Below are 23,380 nucleotides of genomic sequence, written 5' to 3'. Positions count from 1 at the left end.
TCCACTGAATGGAAGAGAGTAGAGGTAAACATTAAACTTATACAATATGAATAAAACTGGCAACCTCCTTTGAGACAGTGACCACTATACTTGTCTTACACAAACTATAAAAAAGCAGCCTTGCAGGGGTACGTGTTCAAATAATAAGGTCTACAGAGAAGAAATGCTTTTACCGCTGTGCAGTATAGTTTACCCATTAACCCTGAAGAGAAGTTTTTAGCCTTGGGGTTGGTGGCCTGCTTCCAGAGGTAGTGGATGTCTTTGACATGTCCATGGGAAGTCATCATCTTGTTGTAGATGCACGGGTGGTAGGGCGCCTTTCCTTCCCCTGAGAAGTAGATGTGCTCCTGGGGCGACACCCCCACTTTGTTGGCACAGATGCCCATGAACACATCATCAATGTACAGAGTGGTGTTTAGGGTCATGGAGGCCATGTAGATCTTGGCTGCCACATCCCCTGATACCACGTACCCAGCACCTGCAGTGTAGTCTGGGTATGAGGGCCACTGGTACATTGTGTAGGGAACGTAGTACTTGCTTTCCTTCCTGCGGATAGGGGGCGCTCCACGGTGCACACGCCCCACCCAGAAGTCCTGCATGCCCCTCTGCTCCAGCTCCTGCAGGTACTGCACAAGGTTGGGCATGTGGACAAAGATGTCATCATCCGCTGACATGACGAAGGAAGCGTGACTGCAGTAAGCATGTGCCCAGTGGAACTGCTGGAGGAGCTTGAGTGTAAGGTTGTAGAAGCTGTCCATGAAGTCCTGCTGCACCAGGTCCCCGTGCCTCTGGTCTTCCCTCCACAGCTGCTCTTGGAAGACTCCCCTGACCAAGGGGTTTCTGTGCATGCCCAGCACAAAAATCACCCTCACGCTGGCACCCAGCTCTGTGTGGATGTACGTTTCATTCCCCCAGGTTGACCTGATGGACTGCCTCCTCTCCATGTTTTCTGGGGATGTTTTGACAAACAGCAGCAGCAGGATGTGTTGGTTTTCACACTTGTCCTTGTGGTTGATCAGGTACTGGTAGTTGTTGCGGCTGCTCGCTTCCTTCCTGCCGATACCCAGGCTCTCATTGATAAAGTTGTAGCTATTCACGAGGTATCGGTAGGAGTAGGACTTCATGTGGCTCACCACGTTGTTGTCTAGTTGTTCCAAGCAGACCATCACAATGGACAAGACAAAGCAAGTCGTGATCAGGTGCACATATTTCCACTTCCTGAACATTCTGAAATGTATAAACATTCTGCAAGCTTCCTTACCTCCTCTCGTATTTTGTCAGGTCCAGTATGAATATTGCAGTGAAGTGTAGATATTGTTTTTGTTGTTCTTACACAAATTAAAGTCCCTAGCCTCTTCCATCATAATGACCCCAAAACAATGAGAGGATATGAGCACTTAAAGAAACTGGTGGGTGTTACAACCATTCCCCTTTTCTCTGTCACAGTCACTATTCAAATAACAGAAAATCTAATATCTGATGTCCTCATGTTTTCAAGAAGCTGTCTGATGTGCGTTTCACTGCATTTATTTGACCTACAATAAAAAAAGAAAAGTATTAGGTATGTTGGTTATATTCTATAAGACAAAAAACATCAAATAAAAAGTCATAATATCACTATATATTGTGATGGAGTGTACATTCCCAGAGCTGAAATGGAAGGCTCTGGGACCCTGCGGGTTGTGGACAGTGCACTCCATCTTGGGGAAGGAGGTTGAAGACAGGGTGGCCATCTTGGTAGGGCCGCTTTAGGCTGTGATTAGTTGTGGTCTGATTTGGGGTAATTTGGATAATTGAATGCACTTGGGGAGAAGTATTTAAAAAAAAAACATGGGGGAAACAAAGCGAGAGTCGAGAAGGGAGTACAAGGGTCTTGAAAGTAGAAATCCTGGCCCGGTCTGGTGTTACCATGGCTATGGAGGGCACAAAGATTTCATACCTGGCAGTATGAGGAGGGCAAACCACCCAGGTCACAGTTGTTTGACCTAATTAATCTAGCCCGGAGATGGCTGAAACTGGAGGTCCATGGGTCAGCCCGCATTGTTGAACTGTTTTGTTGAACCACTTTGAGATCTTTGCCTTCCCCTCTGAGAAAATGGGTAGCCCAAGGTGATCCCCAAACGGCCGATGAGCTAATTTCCCTTGTGGAAAGGCCCTTAGCAGCAAGGGACATTGGATGGACTCCCTGGCGCCCCCTGGCGCCCCCTGAACCTGAAATCCCAGAGCCCAGACGATGCTGGTAAGATGGAAATGGGGCAAGGGAGCGCCGAAGAGCGGCCTGAGGCTGTGAAGGGACACTGGGGAGGGGGAACTAAACAATGGGAGGAGGTGTTGGGGGGGGAAAAAAAGTTTACTTCTAAAGAAATACAGTGTTTTGATTGTCATGGTTTTGGTCATATAGCCCGGAATTGCCCTAATAAGAGAGAAACGGAGTTCATGGAGTGCCACTTGGTTAATACAGTTAGCAACTTGTTCACAGGTCTTGCTAGGAGTGAAGAATATTTAATACCTATAACCGTAGAGGGGAAAAATGTAGCGTTATGTTGGGTGTATTTGGATAAGAGCATTTGGGCTCTGAGCTGAAGCACTGATCTAAAGAAGACCTCTCCCCCCCAAAGTTATCAGATTTCCTTAGCTCATCAGCTTGGAACTGGTTTGCATCAAAGTGACAGTTTTGGGGAGGATGGCACAGAGAATGGGCCGAATGGTTTGGAATTCTGCTATGAGATGTCTGGAGAAAGGGGCCTGTAGGTGATAAAAACTCTTTGAAGTGGATGAGAGCCGAAATCCCGACATAGAGCTACGAACCCAGGCCAACCGGCATTTCCAAAAGATGGCATGGATTGACATCAGTCATAAATCAAGCCCCCCTCCAATAGGACACTGGGGGCTGAAACCAAAATCCAATCTCAAGAACTCAGGAACCAATCACCTATTGATCTGACAGACTATAAGGAACAGCGGACAGTCTCTCTCTCTCTCTCTCTCTCTCTCTCACCTGAACCAGAAACTCGCTGCCACAGCTCAACCTGTAGCGCTGTTGCCAGAACCGGAACCAGAAACCAACCAAGTCTTTGCCGGCAACAGAAGAGTTAAACTGGGAGAAGGAGATTGAGCCGTACGAAGAATTCTTTTAAAGGACTTTATTAAATAAAGAACTTTACAGACTGCGCATGCCCGCCTGTGCCCACCTGATCAGTGGCGTTTTACAGCTGGACAATTGACTGTATACAAAAGTGTCAGTCATTTAAATAGCTATTTGAGTCTTAAGAAACTTGACCCTTGGAACAAACAGGGCCCTGCTTTCCACAAAGACTTTGTCTTCAAGTAACTACGGTGGAACCCCTGCTTACAAAGAAGATTTTGTGCACAACCTTGGAGCCTTCAAACCAGTGGAAAATCTGTTTGGAAACGACTCTACTTTCGCGAAACCCCAACTTCCAGGTGCATCGACTGAGTGGAAGTTTTTGGACAAAGCCGAACCGGACTGCCTTTGTTCCAATCCACACGGACCTCGTGCCGTGTGCTGTTATCTGAACCCGAAGGCAGAGAGGCCTCTCTGCGACGAAGTTCAGATAAGTTTAACAGTTTGGAGTTCATGATTCATGACATTTGAGAAATCAATTAGAAATGTTAATCTGTGATTCATAACTCTAGAATGTGTAATATCATTTAGTTTTCTTAAATATAAATGTGAGTTGCATTAAACTGTTTTGTTGATAATTTTAGAAAAAAAATAAACGCAGAGAAATATCTTCTCATTCCTGTGTAACTGTTTAGTCTGAAATTGACACAAGTTAATAGACATTAGATTATTGGTGGCCCTGCCTATCCTTAATCATTGAATAATAATCAGTTAAGGGAAATTGTGGTAACAAGTAATGATAGGCTCTTTCTCAGCACCTAAACGTAAATGAGACTGATATATATATAACGAGAAGTTACCTGACAAATACTAACCTGCGTAGTTATTTAATGTCTGACTAACAATACTAATGAGAGACTCACCTTCATCTTACTAACCGGTATTGTAGTCAATGTGTTTATAACCTTTTTTGTTTAACGATTTGTGTGATATCATATGCGATCCCATGGTCTTTGATTTGGTCACGAAAGTGATTTTGTCTTTGATTTGTTGATCTAGAGTTGAATTTTAATTAGTTTTTCCCCTTTTGTATAATTAGTGTAGTGCTACATTTAGTCTTGTTTTTGAATAAATTTGACAATTTATATCTTTGGAATTGGTGTCTGCGTCCAATTATTACAGAAATTGAGTTCTACAAGATTCCAGGATTCGTGATAAGGTGATACTATAAATTCACTTCTTTAATTGAAATTTATAAGTGTACCTTACGCTACAAAAAACACGATAGCACTGCTTGACTAAGGCTGTGGACAAAGTTTGGTGTCTGCAGATCTGCTGGGAAAGGCTAGTGTGGTAGACAGCTCTGAAGTTAAGATCATTTGCATCCATGGGGATATAAAAACCTACCCAGCAACAAGGGTGACCATGAAAGTTGGAACCCAAGAGTTCAAAGTTAAAATGGGGATATTACCTAGACTACCGTACCCTGTTATTGTGGGACGGGATTGGCAGGAGTTTGATGAATTGCTGCAAGTCAGGAAGGTTTTAGTCTCTGATTAAGAGCAGCCAGGGCCCTCTAGTGCATCAGGACAGGCACTGTCGGACTTGTTCCCATTTTCTCCTGAAGTACTAGGAGAACCATTTGAACGGATAGCAGTGGACACAGTTGGACCTCTAGAAAAGTCTAAAAATGGTTATCAATACATCTTGGTAATACTTGATTATGCAACAAGGTACCCTGAGGCTGTTCCACTAAGACAGGCCAATTCAAAAAATATATCACTAGCTCTCACACAAGTTTTTTCAAGGGTGGGGCTGCCAAAAGAAGTCATTACAGACCAGGAAACGCCCTTTATGTCCACAGTATTCAAAGAGCTGTGCAAACTACTACATGTAACAAGCATTAACACTTCAATACATCACCCACAGACAGATGGCCTAGTCAAAAGGTTCAAGAAAACGCTCAAACAAATGCTTAGGAAAGTCGTACAGCAAGATGGGAAAGATTGGGATAGCCTTCTGCCTTATCTGATGTTCGCCATTAGGGAAGTTCCTCAGGCGTCAACTGGTTTTTCACCTTTTGAACTTCTTTATGGCAGGCAACCCAGAGGTATTCTGGATATTGTGCAGGAAGTCTGGGAGGAAAAACCTAGTACAGGGGAAAATGTGATTGACTACATTGTGAAGATGAAAAATAGAATGAAGAAGATTAAGAATGTGGTGTATGACTATGATAAAAGCACAAGAAAACCAAAGGAAGCATTATAACATAGGTGCACACTCTAGAGACTTTAAAGTGGGAGATAAAGTTATTGTCCTGTTACCCTCCCATGTACACAAGTGTTTAGCTAAATGGCAAGGGCCCTATCGCATAGTAGAAAAACTAAATGATGTAAATTACAAAGTCTTCCATCCGGGGAAGAGACTGCAATATCAAATCTACCATGTTAACCTTTTGAAGGCATGGAAAGAGAGGGATCCCCTAGTGAGTATGATACAGCAGAAGGATGTAGATTTGGGTCCTGAAGTCATGCAGATTACTGGCAGTGATGGCATTAAAATAGGGGAAGACTTGACCTGTGAACAAAGGCGGGAAATAAGGAATCTGATTCACAAGTACAATTATGCATTTTCAGAGGTGCCAGGGAGAACTACTTTGGTGGAACACCGTATCATAACTCCAATGGGAGTGCAAGTAAATACAACGCTTTATCGAGTTCCGCAGTCCAAGCTATCAGATATGGCTGATGAAATCAATAAAATGTTAAAGTTAGGGGTAATTGAGGAGTCTACAAGTGACTGGTGCAGTCCTGTGGTCATGGTCCCGAAACCAGACGGTACAATAAGGTTTTGCATTGATTTTCGGAGGGTAAACGAAATATCGAAATTTGATGCATACCCAATGCCCAGAGTTGATGAGCTACTTGACAGGTTGGGCAAGGCAAGATTTATAACTACCCTCGATCTGACCAAGGGATATTGGCAGGTTCCCTTGTCAGCCCCCTCCAAAGAGAAAACTGCGTTCTCAGCCTTGGGTAGCTTGTATCAGTTTAAGGGGTTACCATTTGGCCTCCATGGGGCACCAGCCACTTTTCAAAGGCTTATGAACCTGGTACTAAGGCCCCATAAGGGATATGCGGCTGCGTACCTTGATGATGTGGTTGTGTTCAGTGGGGATTGGGAGTCACATATAGCAAGGTTGGATGCTGTCCTAGGGTCCTTGAAGAAAACTGGCTTAACGGCTAACATTAAAAAAATGTGCATTCACCTTTAGCAAAACCAAATATTTAGGATTTTCATTGGGACATGGCTTAATTAAGACAATTAAATAAAGTGGATGCTATTATGTCCTGTGCCCAACCTGTGAACAAAAAACAGGTTAGGGCCTTTTTGGGACTGATAGGTTACTACATTAGGTGTATTAAAGATTTTGCTATGTGGGCTGCCCCCTTGACTGAGCTAACAAGGAAATCGGGTCCTAATACGGTGAACTGGACAGCAGAAGCTGAGGGGGCTTTTCGGGATTTGAAATCAGCGATGAGGTCTGAACTGGTGTTAATCAGTCCTGTCTATGAGAAACCATTTGTTTCACAGATGGATGCTTCAGAGGTGGGATTGGGGGCAGTATTGTCTCAAGTCTGGGATAGTGAAGAACATCCCGTTTTGTTTCTAAGCAGAAAGTTCCTGCCTCGAGAGAGAAATTATGACACAATAGAAAAGGAATGCTTGGCAGTGAAGTGGGTGATAGAAGATACGCTATTACCTGTGGGGCAGACAATTTACTCTGGTGACTGATCATGCTCCTTTGCAATGGATGCATAGGCAGAAAGATAAAAATGCCCGAGTGACTAGATGGTTTATGTCCCTTCAGCCTTACTGTTTCACAGTGCAGCATAGGAAGGGCAAGGAACACAATAACACTGACTTCTTCTTGAGGTTCCCTCTTCGACTGGTTTGTATGCCCGACCCTACAGGTTCGTGAAAAGTGGGATGGTATTCGATGGAGTGTACATTCCCAGAGCTGGAGTGGAATGCTCTGGGACCCTGCGTGTTGAGGAAGGTGCACTCCATCTTGGGGAAGGAGGTTGAAGACAGGGTGGCTATCTTGGTAGGGCCGCTTTAGGCTGTGATTAGTTGTGGTCTGATTGGGGTAATTTGGATAATTGAATGCACTTGGGGAGAAGTATTAAAAAAAAAAAAAAAAAAACCATGGGAGAAAAACAAGAGAGAGTCGAGTAGGGAGTACAAGGGAGAGACCAAGGATCAAAGACAAACACAGTGGAGGAAATAAAAGTTTTGTATTCTTTTACAGGGTAAACTGATCTAGCTGTCCCTGGCCAGTTGTTTCTAATTTTTTACGTGTATTTAAGGGCCCAGAGACGTGCTAGGTTTTTGTTAGTTTATTTTTGTTTCTCAATAAAGACATGCCCCGGTGTCCACAACTCTGTCTGGTGGTGTAAATGTGCAGATTATTGACCAGACAGGGAAGCTAATCCTTCATAATATACAAAAGGAGTTTATTAAGTCAGAATTATGTTTTAGAAATGATATGGTAACTAAACTTGTGAAAATGAAATCACATTTAGCATTTTGAACCGAAAGGATGAAGCTTAGTCAATACACTGGTGAGTAATTACATTTTTGTTTATAGTTTCACAATACCAATTGTGGTGGGGGAATGTGATTTGATTTGGCTTATTCTCTGGGCTACCTTACAGGGCCAAGGAACTGCTGCAGAGGCAGTGACAGGGGAGGTGGTGGGATGCAAGAGAATGAAATGCTGGGGGTGTGTGTTGATGACAGGGTATTTATACTCTTTGACCAGAAGCCAGTATGTTGACATCGGAATTGTTTACTCTCGAAATTGATTTATAGATTCCACTTCAGTAGTTTCACTAACCAGTCTGGTACTTTAACCAAAGTGTCTGTTTATGGAAAAGTGTAAGGTGGCTGGAGTGATCGTTTATGGTACCGGCCGATTGTGCTGGTTAATGTTTTTGAGTTGGAACCCCAAAAGGCAAGATGGTCTGAGAATACTGTTTATTAGGTTAAGTATTTTACATTTTACATAAATAAAAACAATTCAATTTTTTTTTTTTTTAATACTTATGATTAAAATCTTTAAAATCAATCCTTAAAATCACTTAATTTTTTAAAATCTGTGATTTTAACAAAAACTAAAACAATTAACTTTAAAATAAACGTGCCCAAAACAACAAAACAAACGTGATAAAAGCAAAAGCTGCTCACCAACAAAAAGGTCAAATACATTGAAAATAACTGAAAATGCATTGAACAAAATAAAGAAACAATTAAAAGATGGTCTGAGAAGACGGACAACGTGTTGGGGTAAGGCGGAGAGCGCGAGGGGTGGGAGGGGGCAGCATGGAGAGTGAGGGAGAGAAGGGCAGAGGGAGCAGTTCGGGGGAACCTGGGTCAGGGCGACGAGTGTGGACACAGCCAGCGCCGGCAGCGAGCCTGGTGGTAGAGGAGGCTGGGCGGGACAAGAGGGCGGCAGGGCAAGGTGGATGGTGTGAGAAACCGTATCCGGAAATGGAAAAAAATAAAATAATAATTAAAAAAAAAAAATACACCATGGCAACACTTATGCAAAACGGCTTAACTGTGCCAAGGCGGGTTGAAATGAAATGGCAGTGGGACGGATCGGTGGGTCCAGGTTGCAAGGGTCAAGGGTTGGTCCAGTCGCTTGGAGCCAATGGAAGGAGCCCAGGAGACAGATGGCGGGGAAGAACCAGGAAATAAGGCTTGTGGTGCCGATTGATCTGGAGGCAGTGGGGTAGAGGAGAGCCAAGAACGACATTGATAAGTTTGGGATTGGGGGCACGGCCAGGCGGGAAGGCAATGGAGGAACACAGGTTCCAGGAGGAGAAAGGCGATGGAATCCACAGTGAAGAATCAGACAACCAAATACAAAAAAGCACACAATAATAGAGTTAACCTATCTATATGAAAAAGAGAAACCCCTATGATGCAGTCCTGCCCATTTCTACAGCTGTATCTCATTTGATCAGTGTAATGTTTCAGTTTCCTACATTTTAAAGATTTTAAAAATGAGCATGAAAATCTCATGAGATTTTCAGAATTAAACTGGGTGAATTCTGGGTGCTCAGTTTGGCATGTTTCTGTGTAAATATTACCCCATACCCCAGTGATATGCAGGGGCTGTAGCCTGGTTCTGATTTGGTCTGATTTCAGATGCCAAGCCTTTCTCAGGTATGTTGCTCAGCTAAAACATCAACTGTTCTCAGATGCGTTTGCATTAATATTTAATTGCATTCCTACAGTGTACAGGCCATACGCATATCCAGACAGATGCAGTCGTCTATCAAATAACCTGCAGTAATATGAAACTATGGTCTCCAGTGCAACATTATTATTTATTTTCTTAGCAGATGCCCTTAGCCAGGGCGACTTACAAAATATTCATAGCACATTTTCTGCGGATGACATCATGACAAATAAGTTAATTATTTTCTTTGCATCCTCAGTAATCAGATGGGGCGTACTAAAAACAATAATACCCATAATGCCTCTCGTCTCATTAGCACAATTAAGAGAAACAATCAGCATGCGTCTCATGATGTCCAATGAGTGCCATTGTGCGTGTGTGCTTGTTGGAGGGTGTAATTCCGTGTGTACGTACAATACTGGCATTTTTTTTAACGCCATTGAAAATGGCGAAGAGTATAGGCCGGTTTACACTCCGTCGCCCGACCGTCGCTGAAGAGCAAACCGACCGGCGATCATCGTTGTCGTGTCACTGTGCAGTTTATGCTTTCTGGCGACAGTCGTCCTGGTCGATAACGACAGTCGCTGGTCACGTTGCTGAGAGTTCAAATCAACTGAACTTTGACCTCGTCGCTGACCCCGTTGCTAGGAGATTCATTTATAGAGTATTCGTGACCAGCGGTAAAATGGAAGACAGGCAGTTTGTTGAAAAGCTTCTCGGCGCAAAAAGCTCGTATTCCTGTATATAATCAGGGTGACAGAGCCGATCATCAAGATCAGCAAAAAACGGAGAATGTTTGGGCATCGATTGCTTCTCAAGTGCAGTCCACCTGTGAGTATTTTCCCCTCACAAGTGACATTTTTAACAATGCATCTTTACCCACGCATAATGTCATCGCATTGTCATTTGACATGTGTAAATAATTAAAATTCATTAAGTTAACGATAGTGTAGAAATAAGGACAGCCCATGTAAGTTATGTAATTAGCCCATATGCATTTTATAAACAGAACAGCAATACGCAATATTAATAAACAAATGAGGGGAAAAATAGAGTGACTACGTGCATTTCATCAAATATTTTTTAATTCGTTTTGATTATTTTGGTAGTTTTCATCACCGGTGGCCAACCCCACCTCCCCCCAACCCAACAATAAAAAACACAAATTAAAACGGTGGTTTAATGTCCCACCTTATGATGTACACATACATTTGTGTTTAGCCTGAATAAATGCTTAACATCACGAATAAATAACGTCTGTCCATTGAATAAGGCCCATTGCATCACTGTTTTGTTAGTGTAACATAATGAGAACTACATTGTACTACAATTTGTACTACTAGCTTAGTAAAATCATCATGCGTAGATACATTTGTTGCGAAACAGTAGTGGTCTTTTTTTTTGTTTTTACTTTGGGCATGATAAGGCTGATGCACAACTTTATTTTCTTTATTAAAAAAATGGGCATTCGTTTTCAAATTGAATGTTTATAAATTTAATTATCTAAATATAATCACACCATAAGCATGTTTAATGATATTATGTGAATAGATGTCTAAAAACGATTCAAAAGTGTGAGGGATGTTTATGCCAGACATAAAAAGAATATTCCTAAAAGGAGCGGCTCTGGAGCTGGATGGGCCTAAAATAAAGTGGGCATATTATGCCCAAATGTCATTCCTGGACCCTTTTATAAAAACGGGCAAGTGAGTATAGATTAATAAAATGATAACAGTTAGAGAATATGAATTAGCCAATCAGCGTTACGAGAATAGCCTATATTACAGAACATGAATAGTATAAGCATGGAACTTAGATTAGAAGTCTACAAGAACCTTAATTGATGTAAGGCCAATTTAAATCAAATCCAATGCAAAACATGTATGCCTACTGTAAAATGCATCGCAGTCGTTCAGGCTTAAGCCAGTCTGAAGAACGCCATATGGACATCTAAAGAAGCCGGGTGGTCAGAAGAGGTGATCAAGGATAATATTATGTTACACTCTCTTATATGCTTTAATAGTTTAAGCACTTTGGAGCAATGGAAAACATTATAAAGCCAAGAGTCTTGAGTGGTACACAGAGGAATCTGGATCCCAGAGTTGGACGCCGACTTGAAAGTTTGCTTAAAATAAAAAGTTCTGAAAAAATATTGACAATATCACTGAAATACCGACACTTCTGAGTATAGAGCTCACGGTTCGCATACCCATCTTTTTTATAATAGACCCTACACAAATGCACCTCTGAGCTTGCTAATTTACACACATACATACACACACACACACAATGATCGTCTCTGGTCATCTGTGATTCAGCAGGTTTCCCAGTGCGTCTGGGCGTATTTTGGACTTTATTTTTTCCTATTAATCAGGACACATGGAAACATGCAACAGGCATGTGAAGTGCCTGATGAACAAAACGTTGAGCCGCAAAATGAGACATACATGAGTGACAACGTAGGCCTTACTGAATCAATCACTGCTCCAATCATCGCACAAGGTCGGCCTAAAAAAAAAAAAAAGGAGCTGCGAGATTGACAGGGAGCTCGTCAAAATCTTGAAAGAGTAATCAGAAGCGATGAAGAAAAGATCCGTGCCCACCGAGACAACCCTGTGGGCTCCATCTGTAGCCATCCGCCTGGACAAGATGGCACTATACCAGAAAGCCTTAGCAAGGCTTAAAATTGAAACCTTCCTCGTAGAGGCTGAATTCCTAACTCCAACTCCCGAGGGTCCTTCTGAAGTAGGCATACAGTACTTCAGCCCTCTGACCTAAATCAAAATGAATGTGTTGGTGACGATACCCGTATGTATTTAAATGTATAATAAGAAATTGAGAAGTTTGGTAATTATTATTATTTTTTAATTCAGATATTTAAACGCATGTATTCACAATATTGTACTTTTCTAAATGTATTCCGTTTCTAAAAATCTATTTAAGTTAAATGTTATTTTCTTATATTGATGTGTTAATTTTACTATGTACCGTTATGTTTTTAAATTTAATAAAACAATTGCATCACGTGTAATGAATTAAATTAATAGCCTGCCATCTATACAATAACTATATACAACTGAATAATGAGATGTGGACCAGGGTTTCCTAATTTCTGGAGAACCACTAACAGTCCAGTCGCGTTACATTTCAATAACTATTTACATCATATATTCATTGCTAAACGATTAGTCGAATTGCGGGGGCCCCCTGTTTTTGCTAATGAGGCAAAGAACCGCGGCGGAAGTGCTGTAGTTGCCAAGGTACTTCACCAACAGGGGAAGAGAAGTAATGCTTAAAACTGAATGCACTGAATGAATTGACTCCAGTCCGGGTGCAGTTTTGGATGCAGTACTTTTCCAATTCTTTTCGCCAATGTCCATCGATTACATTCCCATTTCCATCTTATCTGTCCACAGCATTTGGGGGACAGTACGTTCTCTGCTGTGGAGGTAGAGTACGGTCCATCTGTCGTAGGAAGTTATGAAGGCACATATGCCTTCACAATTGCAATTACTTTTCCTACTTTTGCATGTATGGGCTTACGAAAAACACGCCAAAAGCATTTTCAATTACCCTTCTTGCCAAGGAAAGTCTGATTTGCCCCGTTTCCACTGGCGGACGCGTCCGTGTTTTGTGGACGGTTAACTTGCTGGTGCTTGACGTGTCCGTAAGCGTCCGTCCCCACTGAGGACATAATTCGCTTTCAGAATTGGAGGTGTGTGTTTGACTTGCAGACACAGGGAAGAGATCAGATGCATTGTATCGGAAGATATAATCTCAAGTGCCATGTGCGATCACGAAGAAATTACAATGTTATTAGCAGCATGGAGTGAAATCCACCTACAGAAACAATGACTGCTTACAGTTAATATCCGAGTGCATTAAACACTTGGATTTCACAGGACCGGTGCATTGCCGTGACTAGTTAAAATAAACCGAAGGATAATAATCGGATCGTAGCAGCCGATGGTATTAATATTTTATGAACAGCTGGCCGGTGTTTCAGGCTGTGTTTTGTGAATGGTGTGCAGGACAATCCGCAGAGACAGTCAGTATGAAGGCGAACACGATTCAGTTAACGTGCCCATTTACAAGATAAATGAATGAATAAATAAATACAGCAGATCTGGGTTTCCCTCTAAAACATAAGGACTGGTTTAATAAATGCGTCCATACACGCCATAACGGAGACGCGCACACTTTAGTTAAATTATAACCTGCTATATTGTAGCTGGATGATTCATCGTGAAACGTGTGTATTTTGTTTTAACTGTAACTTGCCCTGGTTAAGGACGTCTGATAAGTAAATTATAAATAATATGGCAAATAGTATCGTTTGCAGTTACAAACCTGTAGTAAGGGTAATACATAAAGGGAGTCACGCTGTGCCGTTTAAAATACATATATACTAGCACAAATGATGACGATAATAACAATACAGATTTGCTATTTAGTATTATTGTTGCACATGGAAACGTATTATGGGGGCGTGCTTGTCTGAATATAATGTTGTCTATAGAGAACAAAGATACCAATTTTCCCATTGTGGACTTGGACAACACTGAAGTAAAGTAAACCTCAAAATGTATTTACAGTGCTACAGAGATAGAACTGAAGAAGTGAGTCACATCCTTAATTATTAGGCTTCTTAGCACAAAGTAATCCTATTTTTATGGTTAGAACTGCGGGTCTGGCGGTTGGAGAAGAACGTATTTATAGCTCATTAAATTTTGAGGGGTTTAACAGCAGAAACGCCATATAGGTATCTACTTCAAATATATAGTAACATATAAGCAGGAGAAATTCACATACGCAGAAACGTGTGTATGTATGTTCTAGTGTTAAGCGTCTAGCCAACTATAGCAAGATAAGAGATCTGCACATACAGGATGCAATTTATGTGTGTGTGCCTATCGTTTCTGTAATAATAAAATAACGTCATTAACAGTATGTGTTAATTTACGACCATACAATCGTATGTGCACCTTAGAAATCGGGTTTTGTTATGAGTAGATTGCGATGTATTAATGTGACAGTGTCCCCTATGGACGCGTCACTCTTTCGTGCGAGTATGTTGGCAGACAGCTGTGACCGTCTGCGTACGACGCCCGCGCATGTACGCAGAGACGCAGACACAGAAGTATAAACCAGCCTTTATACAGTGCAGTGCCAACATCACACTAACAATAACCTATAAAGAGCATATCTGTCACACAGCTCATTAACCCTATTAAGACCCAGCCACTCTATTTACTCTTTATTATTATTATCATTCAATATTAATAATAATAAGAGCCCTATCGATACAGTTTGTTTGGGTCCGATACCGATAATTGGGGAGCAATTTCTCGGTTACTGATATAGTTGCCAGTATGCAAAACAGACATTTTCTAGCATGGATCCGTCAAATTTGGATCTCGGAGAGAAACTGACAAATTACATTTGAATAATTAACTTTAAGTTAGCAAATTATTTTCATCAACAACCATTACAAATATTGCAACAATAAATTCATTATAATAAGGGAGAATAAAGGAATCCTATACAAATATACATGTTCTATACATTAGAACAAAGAACAAGGTATATGAACAATTTCACACACAAAAAGAATGTGCATGTTCTATACATTAGAACAAATAATAAGATATAATATTAGAGGTACCATTAGATTTTTACACGTCAGATTCTCCTCAGGTTCACAAGTCCCGTCAGTGTTCAATACTGCCAGTCTAATAGTGGCAGGTTATAGTGCGTTTTTTCACTCTCATTTTCTTTAGATTTTTTACTGTGACCTGAACTTGCTTGCCATTTGGTATATAAGCCCTTTGTTTCCCAATGGATGCGTTTACGTTTCACCAGGGCGTTCAGTACTGTGTCCTCGGCAATGCATGAAAATAGGAAGCTTCCAGTGGAAAACTAAAACACTGTTCTATGTTAAAAAAAAAACAATAAACAATTGTAAATAAATATAATGAAGACTGTAAAACCAAACAAACATGTATTTATTTTTTGTCTGAAGTCCCACGAAGGATTTGATGGTAATTTGAATAGTTTGAGAAAATGTATCGGTGCATTATCAGGAATATGTGCCGATATCTATATTTCTGTATAAGGCCAATATCGGCAGATAATATCGGTGCTCCAATATATCTGTCTGGCTAATAATGATAATACATACATATAAGCCTGTATATGGCATTCACTGTTTTTGTCTGTGCTGTAGCATTTGGCATGGATGGCACTTTGCGGTTATTGATGTCAAATTTGAATACTGATCTAAGTAAATGAACAAAATACCTACATACTAGAGTGTAGAGCTCCATCACCATGGGAAATTACGGATATTAATTATATCGCATTATGCAAACAAGCAAACTACAAATGTCTCTTAATACATAACCTGCACCTTGAAAAACTGCAAAGTTGCATGCAACTGCTATTTGTCAAGTGCTTTTGGATCCCTTGGGATGAAAGATGCTATATGCCAATAATAATAATAGAAATAATAATGTATTATTATTTTTTTTTTTATTGGCAGATGCCCTTATCCAAGGCGACTTACAACAGAGTAGTAGTAGTAGTAGTAGTAGTAGTAGTAGTATTTACTTGCTACTGCAAAGCTCTTTCCATTAGAAGTGAGCTCCTCAGCTACACTAACACATCCACAGTTCAGCACCATTGATTATATTCCTTCTCAACTGTGATACTCCAGTTTGTAGGGTTACCTTTGAGGTGAGAGCAATACAAAATAGCAGAAGAAATATTTGTTATGTCCCTAGAGACCTAGTATACACTGTCTACATTGTTAGACATGTACAAATAACTAGGTTAGGTATAAAAAGGTAAGTATCCAACACTGTAATGAAACTGTATGTTTGTGCATGGTTATCGGAGTGTTTGTGTCATTGAAAATATTTAAGCTCTTGATTTAACTACTCATTTATGAATAATGCATGTTCATAGTTTGTTAAACACTAGAGGAAACAGAGAAGACCGCAGAATTGGAATAACTTTTTCAACATTCTAAATTGTAAATAGAATTCAGTTCAGCATAAATTATTGAATGAATGTTTGACACCATAGCGGTCACCACAGCCTGTTAGGATAGTGATTGCTTATTTTCAGTGTTTCAAAGCTACTTTTTCTGTGGGGTTTTTCCACACCTCCCTTCTTGCTTGCTGGTTTGGCTCAGGCTCGTCATGCTCTGAGTCAGGACCACAGTGACAGGCAAGAGGGAAGTCGGCAACATCTTTCTAAATGAATATAAAAGGCCAGCACAGCACATTACGTCTCTATAATGGAAGGGTTTACTAACAGACAAAATGAAATTGCTGAGGGCTGTGCAAAACATTCACGCATACACACACACACACACACACAATACCATAGCAACAGCAAATTTGTGCTCAGCAAGATATACAAGGAGATCAACAATGATGCCCCCCGAAAACATGTTTGAAATGGTACTACATCAATGCTGGTGGGACCATCTATTAGCCTCAAGATATCATTAGGAAGCTTTTTAAAACTTAGTCACCAGCAAATGGTAGACAATTTACAGGATATGTCTTCCTTTGTTTTAAACTGTGTGATCTGTTGATTTAATTTTACTGGAATGTTGTATAGCATTTACATACTTGAAATTATATCACACACACGACAATGCAAGTCTGTGCAAAGCCTTAGCACTAAGATTTTCTTGTTTATGCCACTGCTACCTAGACATTTGTAATTATGAATACAATAATTAATATAATATTTTATTAAAACAATTTAGTAATTATATTTTAAAATTTCCACATAAGGGTGTTCCCTTGAATAAATATCTCCGGAAAACACTGCTCTTAAGCAGTTTGAATCTACAGGCATTTAACAAAAACAATTAAAAAGGGCAATAAAAAGAGGAAAAACTTTTTTTTTTTTTTTTTAAATGTCTATGTTTAATTCACTTACCACCACAAGGCAATATAATCCACAAGAAAAAAATGAAGTAAGGAATTTTCTTTCTTTCTGTCTCTGTCTCTCACCTCATGACAGTTTTCCTTGAGTGGAGACTTCTTTTTCCTGGCAAATAGACAGAATGATTAAGCACACACCAGTTGAGCTCCCTCTCAGTAAGAGAGAAAGCTATGAGTAATCAGCTTGTCCCACTGCTGCTGCCGGACTGTTTCTTTTGTGCATGAAGTACAGTTAACAGGGAGAAGGCTGCCCCCTGCCTTTCACAACTAGTTCAAAATTACAACTAAAAAAAAATAAGAAAAAATAAAAGATAGCAAGCTGAATTGTGGCTGCATACGTTCATAACCAGCAGCAGCCATTATAATTGTATTTTTTACTGCATTAAAAGCATCAATGCCATGCACAATATTGTGTGGAGATTCATGCTCTGCTGATTACAGCAAGCTGAAAATCTATTTGAATCCATGGTAACTACTCCCCTGCCCCTGCCTACACAAATAATACCGGGAACACACACTCTGGAAATTTGTCTGCGGATGAAGCTAGCCTGCAGTCATTTGTATGAAGGTTTTTGTTTTGAGACATGAGGTAGTGCATGTTTGGATGAGTTGATTTTGAGTTTTACTGCACTGGCAGAGTTGATTAAGGTACAAAAAATAGAGATATGCATACATTAGATTGAGTTTAATCCCAGGACTGTATTCATGCTCATACTGTGGACAGTGATGTTCACAATGTATAGGGTTACAAATAATTTCTGCTTTTTAGACCTTGTGGTTGAACTTAAAGAGGAACTATTGCAGTTTCTTACATGATTGTTTGATATACAATTCTACCAACACGTGAGTACATAAGTATCTGTGGTTTTAACACTTAAAAGTATACTTTTCATCACAATCATGGCTACTGTAAATATCCCAATGGAGAGCTCTTTGGCATTTCAGGATGTGATGTTTCAACATTTACCAGATAGCAGAAAAGACAATGTGAGACTTGTCTTCCCTGCTGCAGCTTGGGTAATTACTTTCAGTGGTAGTGTGACCATATAGCTCAGTGTTCACTGGGAAACTGATACAAGATGGGATTTTAAAGTTCGCTTAACACATAAAGACATTAACATCTAATCAGGCATTATTTACACCTTTGCTATATTGATTTCCTTTGCACTGCATTAAATACATTGAATAAAGGTTCATATCACATTCATCTCCTTTGTCTGTTTTCTGTTATTTAGAAAACAATGTCTATGTGTAGCTCCCATTAATAAGGCTAATACATTGCATGTATAAATGATAAATGTCATGGACAGCGATGACTCTGACATCTAATACATTATTAAAAATAATATTAAATTTACATAATAATAATAAATGTATACATCTTTTCTACAATTTGTTAAAATGAACAATTTTCATAGTAGCAGTAGTAATAGTAGCACTAAGGTACAATAGTGCTACAATAGTTTCATGCTGGGGAACTATTTTTGGAACTGGGAATACATACCCAAACTGGTGTCCCCTATGCCACAATGTTGTAATTCTAATTGTATTGTGAGCATTCCAAGGCTGGCTTTCTAAAATTTAAAAGACAGTCCCCAAAATCATTTTAGGTTCTATTGATACTAGAAGATACTTGGTCTGAGTAGGAATACAAAAATTCAGAAAATATTGACAATTATGACATTCTGGAACCAGTCTACTGATCAAAACAAGAACATCCATGTTTTGGTAGAAGCAACACACACCCATAGAGAGCTCAAAATGTCAAGATAGAAAACTGTTTACAGTGTACTAATACACAATGATTTTACATAATTGGATCTGAACTTCTCTGGGTTTGATAGAAGCCTATTTGCAAAGAAATACGATCGAAACTGAGTGATCTGTGACCGTCTGAATGAGACCCCCACCCCGGAGCGGATTGCACGTTTACCCCCCGGGCTCTGAATGATGGCGGGTGACATGGAAACTAAATTGGATGCGTCTGAGATTGAAATGTGCTGGTATCCAAAAGAATAAGCTTTCAAGCGATGTGCTCATTATTTTAATACAGTGTAACTTCTATGCACTGCCAAATAATGCTTAACAGGGTGTAGTAACAGTATATAACGATCGGTTATGTATGCAACCCCGGTTATCTGAAAAAGGAGCACTGCCCAGGGGGGAGGGGTTTTTGCACACCACCGTAGGAACCGTATTGAAACGTCACTATCAAAGCTGCCATTGGCCCCTGCGCTCGTCACTCAGAACAGGTCCCTTCCCACATCCTGTTCCATAAAACAGGTCGCGAGCGCAGGTTCGTCCTCTTTTGCCAGGAGCCAGGACTCCTGCATGACCTTGCAACCCTTAGGCAGTGCTTCCTTTTTCAGATAACCGGGTTGCATACGCAACCTATTGTTATCTTTCAAGTCGGAAGCACTGCCCAAGGTGGAGGGGTTACTGTATAACAAAACCTTTGCAAGGGAGCAGGCAGTGCACTGATAAGGGAGCCTGCCCCAAGGTAACCGCTAGGGGCCTCGGCAACAACTCCAGACAGTAACCTCAGGGGCCCCATAGGGCCGCACATGAGCCACCCAGGAGTGAGGACCGTAGTCACACTCTTACCGGGAACTGTCTAGAATCAGCATTATACATGGCGGGGCTACAGCGGTCAACTCTTATGCCCTCCGTTCATAATAGCAAGGCCGGCTGCTCTATTAGTGCAGACAGAGGCCATATCTACTTGCACAATATCTGGCACAGGCAATCAAGCACTTTGTGCAGCCTCCACACATTATCATGGCAGTGGACCCCTGATTCAATAGAAGTGGGGCCACAGACCCAATGAAAAAACAACAGAATATCTAGCTGGCTAGTCAGAGTAGCCGAGTTGAACAGCAATATACAATATGTACATACCATGCGACAGCAAGACCTTCAAGCGGTCAGCGCACATCACAGAAGCATCCAACTCAACTGAATAGTACAGAGTGGAAGCTCTCTATTCTCACTCTAGGAGCCTGCTCATGCGCCACATGTGGGACATCAGAGTGGTGGCCGTTTGCTCCACTAGCACAGCTAGAAGCAAGTCCACACCAGCTTGACTATGTCGTGACAAACAAACTATATACACTCACCTAAAGGATTATTAGGAACACCATACTAATACTGTGTTTGACCCCCTTTCGCCTTCAGAACTGCCTTAATTCTGCGTGGCATTGATTAAACAAGGTGCTGAAAGCATTCTTTAGAAATCTTGGCCCATATTGATAGGATAGCATCTTGCAGTTGATGGAGATTTGTGGGATGCACATCCAGGGCACGAAGCTCCCGTTCCACCACATCCCAAAGATGCTCTATTGGGTTGAGATCTGGTGACTGTGGGGGCCAGTTTAGTACAGTGAACTCATTGTCATGTTCAAGAAACCAATTTGAAATGATTCGACCTTTGTGACATGGTGCATTATCCTGCTGGAAGTAGCCATCAGAGGATGGGTACATGGTGGTCATAAAGGGATGGACATGGTCAGAAACAATGCTCAGGTAGGCCGTGGCATTTAAACGATGCCCAATTGGCACTAAGGTGCCTAAAGTGTGCCAAGAAAACATCCTCCACACCATTACACCACCACCAGCAGCCTGCACAGTGGTAACAAGGCATGATGGATCCATGTTCTCATTCTGTTTACGCCAAATTCTGACTCTACCATCTGAATGTCTCAACAGAAATCGAGACTCATCAGACCAGGCAACATTTTTCCAGTCTTCAACTGTCCAATTTTGGTGAGCTTGTGCAAATTGTAGCCTCTTTTTCCTATTTGTAGTGGAGATGAGTGGTACCCGGTGGGGTCTTCTGCTGTTGTAGCCCATCTGCCTCAAGGTTGTACGTGTTGTGGCTTCACAAATGCTTTGCTGCTTACCTCGGTTGTAACGAGTGGTTATTTCAGTCAAAGTTGCTCTTCTATCAGCTTGAATCAGTCGGCCCATTCTCCTCTGACCTCTAGCATCAACAAGGCATTTTCGCCCACAGGACTGCCGCATACTGGATGTTTTTCCCTTTTCACACCATTCTTTGTAATCCCTAAAAATGGCTGTGCGTGAAAATCCCAGTAACTGAGCAGATTGTGAAATACTCAGACCGGCCCGTCTGGCACCAACAACCATGCCACGCTCAAAATTGCTTAAATCACCTTTCTTTCCCATTCAGACATTCAGTTTGGAGTTCAGGAGATTGTCTTGACCAGGACCACACCCCTAAATGCATTGAAGCAACTGCCATGTGATTGGTTGGTTAGATAATTGCATTAATGAGAAATTGAACAGGTGTTCCTAATAATCCTTTAGGTGAGTGTACATCACAGGGCACAGGAGCCGGCTCATGCGCCACACGTGGAACACAGGAGCAGTTGACACCTGCCGAATAGCGCAGCTAGCGCAGCTAGCGCAGGGCAACTACAGCTCTTACTGTGTGCATAAGTGAACTATGTACACAGCGGGGCACTGGAGAAACAAGTGCTGGAGGACAACAGCAGCGGTCCCCTTGCTCCATGGTCTACACAGCCAGAGCGGGCCACAGACCTGCGGACCAAGGAACTATACACATACAGTGAGGCAGCGAAACTCGAGCGCCATCATCTGGGAACAGCGGCAGTGAGCTCCATGCTGCACAGGTCAGACAGAGCCACAGTCCTGCTGTTTAACACGTATAACATATATACAGTGAGGGAGAAAAAAAAAAAAAGTATTTGATCCCCTGCTGATTTTGTACGTTTGCCCACTGACAAAGAAATGATCAGCCTATAATTTTAATGGTAGGTGTATTTTAACAGTGAGAGACAGAATAACAAAAAAATCCAGAAAAACGCATTTCAAAAAAATTATAAATTGATTTGCATGTTAATGAGGGAAATAAGTACTTGGTGGCAAAACCCTTGTTGGCAATCACAGAGGTCAGACGTTTCTTGTAGTTGGCCACCAGGTTTGCACATCTCAGGAGGGATTTTGTCCCACTCCTCTTTGCAGATCCTCTCCAAGTCATTAAGGTTTCGAGGCTGACGTTTGGCAACTCAAACCTTCAGCTCCCTCCACAGATTTTCTATGGGATTAAGGTCTGGAGACTGGCTAGGCCACTCCAGGACCTTATTGTGCTTCTTCTTGAGCCACTCCTTTGTTGCCTTGGCTGTGTTTTGGGTCATTGTCATGCTGGAATACCCATCCACGACCCATTTTCAATGCCCTGGCTGAGGGAAGGAGGTTCTAACCCAAGATTTGATGGTACATGGCCCCGTCCATCGTCCCTTTGATGCGGTGCAGTTGTCCTGTCCCCTTAGCAGAAAAACACCCCCAAAGCATAATGTTTCCACCTCCATGTTTAATGGTGGGGATGGTGTTCTTGGGGTCATTCCTCCTCCTCCAAACACGGCGAATTGAGTTGATGCCAAAGAGCTCGATTTTGGACTCATCTGACCACAACACTTTCACCCAGTTCTCCTCCGAATCATTCAGATGTTCATTGGCAAACTTCAGACGGGCCTGTTCTTGAGCAGGGGGACCTTGCAGGCACTGCAGGATTTCAGTCCTTCACGGCGTAGTGTGTTACCAATTGTTTTCTTGGTGACTATGGTCCCAGCTGCCTTGAGATCATTAACAAAATCCTCCCGTGTAGTTCTGGGCTGATTCCTCACCGTTCTCATGATCATTGAAATTCCACGAGGTGAGATCTTGCATGGAGCCCCAGACCGAGGGAGACTGACAGTTATTTTGTGTTTCTTCCATTTGCGAATAATCGCACCAACTGTTGTCACCTTCTCACCAAGCTGCTTGGCGATGGTCTTGTAGCCCATTCCAGCCTTGTGTAGGTCTACAATCTTGCCCCTGACATCCTTGGACAGCTCTTTGGTCTTTTGATTGGAATCTGATTGATTGATTGCTTCTGTGGACAGGTGTCTTTTATACAGGTAACGAGCTGAGATTAGGAGCACTCCCTTTAAGAGAGTGCTCCTAATCTCAACTCGTTACCTGTATAAAAGACACCTGGGAGCCAGAAATCTTGCTGATTGATAGGGGATGAAATACTCATTTCACTCATTAACATGCAAATCAATT

At 41.5% G+C, this 23,380-nt stretch overlaps 1 protein-coding gene across 1 annotated transcript; it reads right to left on the bottom strand.

The window, feature by feature from the left end:
- Positions 1-1,452, bottom strand: b3gnt5a (UDP-GlcNAc:betaGal beta-1,3-N-acetylglucosaminyltransferase 5a). The gene has a single exon (XM_066708818.1). The coding sequence runs from the start codon at positions 1,242-1,244 to the stop codon at positions 105-107; it is 1,140 nt and encodes a 379-aa protein (XP_066564915.1). The 5' UTR covers positions 1,245-1,452; the 3' UTR covers positions 1-104.
- Positions 1,453-23,380: the final 21,928 nt, after the last annotated feature.

Source organism: Amia ocellicauda, chromosome 7 (assembly GCF_036373705.1).
Source record: "Amia ocellicauda isolate fAmiCal2 chromosome 7, fAmiCal2.hap1, whole genome shotgun sequence".
NCBI classification, from domain to species: Eukaryota; Metazoa; Chordata; class Actinopteri; order Amiiformes; family Amiidae; genus Amia; species Amia ocellicauda.
Note: the sequence above shows the minus strand (reverse complement) of the source record. Positions and strands in the feature narration are given on the sequence as shown.

What these genes read in the sequence shown, in the direction of transcription:
- b3gnt5a (XM_066708818.1), bottom strand. Translation starts at nt 1,244, where the DNA reads ATGTTTATACATTTCAGAATGTTCAGGAAGTGGAAATATGTGCACCTG.